This window comes from Tachypleus tridentatus, chromosome 3 (genome assembly GCF_004210375.1).
Source record: "Tachypleus tridentatus isolate NWPU-2018 chromosome 3, ASM421037v1, whole genome shotgun sequence".
In the NCBI taxonomy this organism is placed as follows: domain Eukaryota; kingdom Metazoa; phylum Arthropoda; class Merostomata; order Xiphosura; family Limulidae; genus Tachypleus; species Tachypleus tridentatus.
Window position 1 is genome coordinate 67,789,212 of NC_134827.1, and position 8,629 is coordinate 67,797,840.

Below are 8,629 nucleotides of genomic sequence, written 5' to 3' on the forward strand. Positions count from 1 at the left end.
ATATATGCTTTAAGAAAGCAGTAGCGTATCTTCAAATATTATTGTCAAGTGAATTTTCGAGAATCTCGCTTAATGTGTATGAAACCTAGCTATTGTTAGACGCAGAAAGACAGTATAATATCGTGTGGTCGCTACAGTCATTTTACTATTAGTCTTGGAAGCTATAACTGTGACTAACGCTTATTAATCAGAAAATTACAGATAATTTACCAAATATTTATAATTTTGAACATTCTATACTTCAGTGAAATAACTTTGGAGATGTAGAAATGTTAACAACATTTATTATAAAAATTACTAATACCTTTTAAACTAAGAAACTCATAAAACCACCTAGAATACAAACTCTACCCAAAGTTACTATGGCCCGGCATGGCCAAGCGTGTTAAGGCGTGCGACTCGTGATCTGAGGGTTCGTATCCCCATCGCGCCAAACATGCTCGCCCTTTCAGCCGTGAGGGCGTTATAATGTGACGGTCAATCCCACTATTCGTTGGTAAAAGAGTAGCCCAAGAGTTGGCGGTGGGTGGTGATGACTAGCTGCCTTCCCTCTAGTCTTACACTGCTAAATTAGGGACGGCTAGCACAGATAGCCCTCGAGTAGCTTTATGCGAAATTCAAAAAAAAAAAAAAAAACTTACCATATACTCTTGTATATGGCAAGAAACTCACATTGCAAACTGTGTTGCAGGAAAAAACTTACGTGTGAAGAATAGAGCTAGCTTGCATTCCTGTCAAGTAAAGTGTATCTGTGTATCAACATAAAAGTAACTGGCGCCTTGTGAACCGCCGACAAAGTATTGAGTTCCAGACTGGCTAGCAGACTTATATTGTTTGTAAAATTTTTGCATATGCATTAAAATTAATTCGCTCTCCTTGAACCGTTGACAAAATATTCAGTTTCAGACTAGACAGAAGACTTGTTGTTGTTTTGAATTAAGTACAAAACTACACAATGGGCTATCTCTGCTCTGCCCACCATGGGTATCGAAACCCGGTTTTTAGCGTTATAAGTCCGCAGACTCACCGGTGAGCCACTGGGGGGTTGACAGAAGACTCGGTTTGTAAATTTCTAAAACTCTTGTATATAAGCCATTATTTGTAATAACCATTATTATAAATTGTATTGTTGTTTGTATATTGAAATATATTTGTGCTAAAATAGAAACTTGTGTGTATCAATACTGTTGGCAAATATCACGAATTTAATACATGTTGACATTTAATTAACTGCTAAATTAAAATTCCAGCTATTTTAAATCGTAATTCGTAAAGTACGTAACATAATATATCGGAGACTCGTCCGAGATAAACATATTAGTACCATGCTAAATTGGGAGCTCGTGTCCGAGATTTGAATTACAGACGAAATCATTCTAAATTAAAATTGAAATCTTAATTCACTTTATGACAACATGATTTAATCATGTTCAATTGTCAAGATTTTCTTGAATCACTCTCTCTCGAACAACAAGAAGGATATAACAAAGTTGAATTGCTCAAAATTGTCAAAACTTAGTTGTAGTTGTTTAAAAACAATTAGAAAAAATGATTTTGAAAAGCGTATTATTATTGAAATACTAATCGATGATGATTTGCTGTTTGAGGAAACATTAGGGGAATATTCTAGCCAATAAAAGTTGATTGATAAACACAAGTTAGAAATCTATGTAAAACTCAAACAAATCGAGATTAAACAAACTCGTATTGAAGCTGAGAAACAGAAAGCCTGTACTGAAGCCCAAAAAGAGTAAGTCTGCATCGTAGCCCAGAAGGAACAAGCCTGAATTAAAGCAGAAAGGAAAGGTAATCGTCTCGAGGCTAAACAAACTTGTGTCAAAGCCGAGAGTGAAGTTAGGCCGAAAGAAATGGAAATTAGAATCAACTTCAATCGACCAAGACAGATTGAAAGACTTTGAACTCAATTGATATATTAAAGTACCATTATTTAATTAGAACTCAACTGATATATTAAAGTACCATTATTTAATGAAACTGAAGTTGATTAATGCTTCCACTATTTTGAGACCATTACCCAAACCATGAAATGACCCACTGAAAAACTGTCATTATTATTATTATTACAGGGTCCTTTAACTGTAGAGCACAAGAAGCTCATGTCACTCTGTCTCTAGAAGATTGTATGGTTAAAGCAACCTTTCTCAAAGCATACGACTTATTGCCAGACGCTTATCGCCAAATATTTCGAAGATATCGCAAGAAAGATAGTCAGACTTATATAGAATTCGCTCACGAAAAAAAAAGAGGTTTATTTTGATCCATGGTGTAAATCTATGCACATTCGCAATAATGCGTCTAATTGAGAAATTTAAAGGCTATACACGTGGCGACCCGAAACTTACTTGGATAAAAAGAAATTCCTATCATTTCGACAAAAAAAAAAACCTATTTGTTCAACCAACTAAAGCTGAGTTTAAGATCTTCTGACTGTTAGAAAAAAACTTCATCAAAATTATCAAGGCCTATCTGCCATTTTTGTAAGAAACGTGATCGTGTCATAACCAATTATTGATCTTTGAAAAAGAAAATGAAACAACACTTTTGTGTCCTCATACAAACGTAATTTCACCAGATCACCCAATGTTATTCATTTGGCCACTGATAAAACAGGCTGATGTAGTTAGAGAGGTATTTAAACCTTTTGTGTCTGTTGGTTCTGTGTCTTTGACAAATAAAATTGCTAATCTCATATCCATACCTATCTTACTAGAACGACTCAGTCATTGTTGTTAGAAGGTGTATTGTTTCTAGACTGGAGTTCTGCCACTGGTGAGTCTGTTATTGCTCAGGGTATTCAAAGTGGCTTTGTTAATGTCCTTCTTCATAATATTTATCAAACATCATACCAGTTTCGAGACCAGTTGTGATTGGAGTAAGACCCGTTATGCCAATTAACGGTTTATTATTATTGTTGGAAAACGATTTTGCTTGGCTTGAGGGAAAGTTGTTGCTGAACCCCAAGTGGTTAGTGAGCTAATCACTGTTTCATCTGAAAATGATGTTTTTGTTGAAAAGAACCCAGACGTGTTTCCATCATGTGCTGTAAAATTAAGCCAAAAACAAATGATATACACTTATTCAGAGAACAATGTTATAGATTTCTGGATTCTATAGGGATCTTTTGGATAATTGTCCTACTGATAATTCATTGGTGAGTGGCAATGATAGACATAATGGGTCTGCTTCATCTGGTGAGTTTCCATGTGCTAGAAGTAAATTGGTCAATAAGCAAGAAAAGGATCTACAGATATAATCACTATTTAAGTACGCACTACCAAAAAATGAACTGGAAAAAGTTTCAAATTATTACTTTTCAAAAATTGAATGCTCATGAGAAAATGGAGACCACCAAATGTACCGGCTTCAGAAGACTGGGCTGTAGTTTATCAAATTGTTGTTCCCAAAGTGTATGATTTTGATATATTGAAAATGGCGAATCAGCTCCCTTTGGGAGGTCCATGTAGGTGTTAACAGAATATGTGACAAAATTATGAGACATTTCTTTTGGCCAAAAACATTAGGCATGTTGTTTCTCAGTTTTGTAAAATTTGTCACATTTGTCGATTGGTCAGAAAATTCCCATTGCTTTCGAAAAACTCTTCAGTCGTGTCATTACTTGTTGTGTTGGGCCTTTACCAAACGTTCGAGATAGCTTTTTGAACTTGCTGAAGAAAAAATAGTTGTAAGATGACCCGAAAGAAATGCACTTACTAGATTACATTTCCAAGTTCTGATCCAGGCTGTTAGGTGCTTGTAAATTGGTTTGAGAAAATTCGAAGTTATCGCAAGCCAGAATTAAAAACGTTTATGGCTGCAATACTGGCATGGCCTTCGTATTGTTACCTACTATAGGATATCCACTCAAAGCTAGGTACCATGGTCCTTTTGAGGTTGTTCGGAAAGTCAATGAGACAGACTATGCTGAGAAAATGCCTGATCGTCGAAAGGCTACCCAGCTATATCATATCAATATGTTGAAGACTTATTACATCTGTGATGCATCTGAAAAATGTTAGCTGTTGAATGTTCTGCTGATATTGATGACAATCTCTCAGGCTCAGACACCCGTAAATTTGAAAATATTAGAGATGAAAGGAACATCAAACTGAGTAATCCCGACATTCTAACCAATCTTGATTCAATACTCAGTCATTTTCCATCTGAAGAGAAAAATCAAACTGCTAGTTTATTGATTGAATATGAGTGTATATTTGCAGACGTTCCTAATCAAACCAGCATTGCTGTTCATGATGTAGATGTGATGGTTCTTCTCTTGTTAAACAACTTCTCCTTATTGTGTGAATACAATCAAAGCCGATCAAATGTGAAAAGAAATGTCTTAAATGCTGGAAAACAGCATTACAAAGCCTATAAAAGTGATCAGTCTTCTCCTTGTGAACTAGTTCCTAAATCAGATGGCTTGGTTAGATTGTGTGAGACTTTCACAAAGTGAATGCTTTGGGAAAGACAGATTCCTTTCCCATTCCGAGAAGGTAGGATTGTATTGATAAGATTGGAAAAGCCATATACATCACAAATGTGACCTGCTGAACATATATGGGGCTGTTCTTCTAACTGACAGAGTGAAATAAATCTCTGCTTTTGTCACTTCTGATGAATTACATCAGTACAATGTAACATCGTTTGGGATGAAAACTTCTCAGGCAACTTTTCAGCGAACGATGAATCAGTGTCTCAACAATCTCTCAGATGTTGGGATTTATGATGATAACATTGTAATTTACAATAACATCTGGGAAGAACATTTGTGTGTTTTACGTTATGTTTTTGAGAGACTTAACAAAGCCAATCTTACTGTAAAGTTGGCAAAAAAAGTGGCTGTTTTAAAACTATGTCGTTTACTTAGCTCATGTGAAAGGTCACGATCATACTTCTTCACCTCAACCAAAGTTGACTGTATTGTGAATTATCAACTCCTACAAAGAAGGAAATTTTGATGAAATTATTGGGAAGAGCTGGTTATTACAGAAACTTTCGTAAAAATTTTGCTGACATCAAAGTACCATTAACAAACCTACTGAAAAGAAATCAAAACTTCAAGTGATCTGAAACATGCCAATGTACTTTTGAAAAGATCAAACCTTTATTATGTGCTTTTTATGGAACCTTGATAAGCCTTTCACATTAGCTGTTGATACCAGCGATTATGGTGTTGGTGCCACTATATCACAATCAAACGACTGAGGTATAGAACACCTTGTTTGTTATTTTTCTATTAAAATTAACTGTCACTAAATGAACTATCCAATTCTGGAAAACGAAAAATTAACTCTAGTGTTAGCTTTAGAACATTTTAATGTGTATACGTATCTGTATCTCAACAATCTATTGTCATTCACATTACACAAAAAACACTATTTTATGTTCTATACACGTTTATACAGAACACATACGTTACACAAAAGATAGTACTTCAATTTCTATATAAAATATTACACCTAAAATTTACATTACACAAAAACCACTATTTTATCTTTTGTATGTACGCTTACATGGAATATACATATTAAACAAATACCACTGTTTCTACTTGTATGGAGCATTTACACAAACACACCTATTTCATCTTTTGTGTCAACGTTTATAGGAGACAATTACACAATCAAGCACCACTCCTAATTGTTGTATCGACACTTGTATTTAATATGGATATATACAGCATACTAAGCCACTCATTCTAATTTTGTATGACTTGTTGCAGATCTTTGTCTGGATGATCCTAGTACCCTAAGTTTGTCCGAATACCTTTGTTTTATTATAAATATTATATAATATGTATATTTCCATATTGAAAATTTTAAATACCCGATCTAAATATGCCTTTATCCAAGCGTATGGATATTTTGCGTAGAAATGTGTTTTCATAGACCCTTTTTAAAAGTGAAATAGAATATAAAGTGCTGGTGAGAAACTAGTCAAATATATTCTATTTTTCATTTTGTTACTTCCTACCCTACGCTATTATTTCATTACTAAAACCCTTTTAAAAAGCGATTAGTTTGCGTTGGTATCAAACTAACTACAAAAAAACATAAAAAATCTACAAATGTAGTTCTGATGCATGTTATTCCACCGGAACTTTATATTGAATGTTATTTCACATGATTTATTGATTTAAGTACTCAATATCATTTTAATATAATGTGGTCAACCATCAGTATGAATTTTCTCGCATACAGGCCTCAATCATTATATTTCTGGTGTACATTTTTTAGTTAGTGTAAAATGTTGATACATGTTGAAACACTAGAATGTGGTATCCTTTCTCTGTAGTTTTTATACATGATTAAAATTGGAAATTATTAAATATAAACGGAACTTTGAACTATTAATACACTATTCGTAACCAGTTTTAATTTTATATATTATTTTGTATATTATTGTTAACTCCTTCTTAAGAGAAATAACACATTTGATAAACTAATAGTAAAATAAACAATACGTTTTACAATAATTGCATTTAACTACATCATTGTCTTCGTGTCATTGACCAATATCCCGTGCTTTGTGAAAAATAACGTTAAACATGAATATTTGTGATACTGAGGTACATTTCAGACTAAATATTCATACTGCTAACTACCTCTTCTCCATTAGATTATCATTAATATCCATAAGGCTAATAGCTATCCCTCCTCCATTACATCATCACCAAACATCAGTAAGGCTAAGAACCATTTCCTCTCCATCATATCACCAGAATGCTGAATTTCTTTCTGTCACTTAAACCTAAGATATTTAAAATATTATAAAACTTCCTGTGAAAGAAAAAGGGTTTGTAACAACTAATTAAGTACGAGAGTAAATTTTAGTCATTTCTTTAATTATAAAAGCTACGTAATTTTTATTTGTTTTTCTCGTACATAAAAGCTAAACTTCAGCAAAATTATCTAAATATTGTACAAAGGCAAAGTATTTGTCACGTGATATCATGATAAATTGTGCTGAGAGATTCGTTCACATATACGTGTGTTCACTCCAGAGAAAGCCATTTCGAAGATATTACATATAAGAACTTCACCTCAATGAAAAGAATCGTTTTTATTAATAAAATAAAAATCTGATCAAATTGAAAACATTTCCTCATTACTGACGTACCCCGTAATATAAGTTTTGAAAGACCAGTATCGTGGGCATTTGACAGATAATGAACAAATACTAAATATTCACTTACAACGTCAATCAGTTGTGATAGTTTGAGGCCCATTCTAACCGTGAGAGTGTCTGAATTGTTACTGACTGGCCGAACAAGTCTGTTGTAGCTACTCATCAAATCATCGTATAGCCTCTTGGCGTCAGGGTTGCCTGCACTGCGAAGAGCTGCAGAGAACAGTAACCATGCTAGTAGGTTGACGGTCACCAGGTTCTTCGGTTGGATCTGCATGATAAAATAATAATATTGTTTCTTCCTTAATTTTCCATCAGATCATGTAACCAAGGACGCAAAGCCGAAAACAGTGTGCATTACATGCAAAATTTACATCAGTAGTGTATGTTTCTGTTTACACCGTTTGTTCGACAAAATTTATGACTGCAACGATCTCTTGATGCGCCCTCTAACGAGTAGGCGAGCATTGATGTTGAGAGTCTGTTGACTAGTCTGTTGACTAGTTAGTAACAAGAAACATACACTAGCTTTGTGTATAATTTATATATTTATTTTGCACAACCATAGAAAAGCTACTAATTCATCCTTATATATTATTTACACATTTGAGTGTCTTATACGCTGTTAATTAAACGCTTCGTAAGCAACTTACAAAAAAGTGAATTACTCACTGTTCATGTTTAAGATAACTTACTCGAGTTATCATAATATATCAGTAACGTTAATAAGAATGTGTTGTACATAAAGAAATAAGGAATATTCATTTGGCCTAGCATTTTACAAACGACAATTATTTCGAGTAAAAACATTGTTGTATACACATATATGTTTCTGAAATAACTAAGGAATTATAGTAATACTGTAACTCTCTTTGTTAACCTGAAGATGGCCAAAGAAGGTCAAAACGTTGTTCTTTACTTTAATTAAAGTTTTAATACCTATACCAGCCGTCTTAAGAATACATTTTTACTCCAAGTGGGTTTCTCGTCATTACGAACAGTATCACAATAAGACCTTGAAGTAACAATCAGTTATTCACTCAAAATAAAAATTACAATAATACATTGTAGTAACAATAAATTATCGGCACAAGTATTAAAATGATACTCTGCAGTAACGATAATTATCGATACAACACATGGATTCCCATGAAATGTAATAACGATAACCACATAGAAATTACAATACCTTATAGCTACAATCAATAATCGGCATAACTTATATTTTTAACTGATTATAAAATATTACTCTGTGGAGGAAGAGTTTATTTTCTACACGTTACCAGACCCTTCAATGATCATTAATAAACAGCCAGATAAAATGCCTCTTTTGTTTTAAATAACTATGTTCAGGATAGTTCTCAACCGTTCCAAACCCATTCACAGATATGCCAACCATTACGATTTGAGCGTATCATTACAATTTTAGTGTATACATTACGACTATACGCTCATACAGACAAATATTACGACTTGTTGC

The 8,629-nt window shown here is 33.6% G+C and overlaps 1 protein-coding gene across 2 annotated transcripts in view; it reads right to left on the reverse strand.

Moving 5' to 3' along the window:
- Positions 1-7,583, reverse strand: part of LOC143247044 (acetylcholine receptor subunit alpha-L1-like) — a 100,511-nt gene extending 92,928 nt beyond the window's left edge. For both annotated transcript variants that reach the window (XM_076494367.1, XM_076494366.1), the window contains exon 1: positions 7,217-7,583. In XM_076494367.1, the coding sequence (XP_076350482.1) occupies positions 7,217-7,426 (210 nt within the window). In that variant the 5' untranslated portion in view covers positions 7,427-7,583. The remainder of the gene's footprint in view (positions 1-7,216) is intronic.
- Between the last annotated feature and the right edge of the window lie 1,046 nt (positions 7,584-8,629).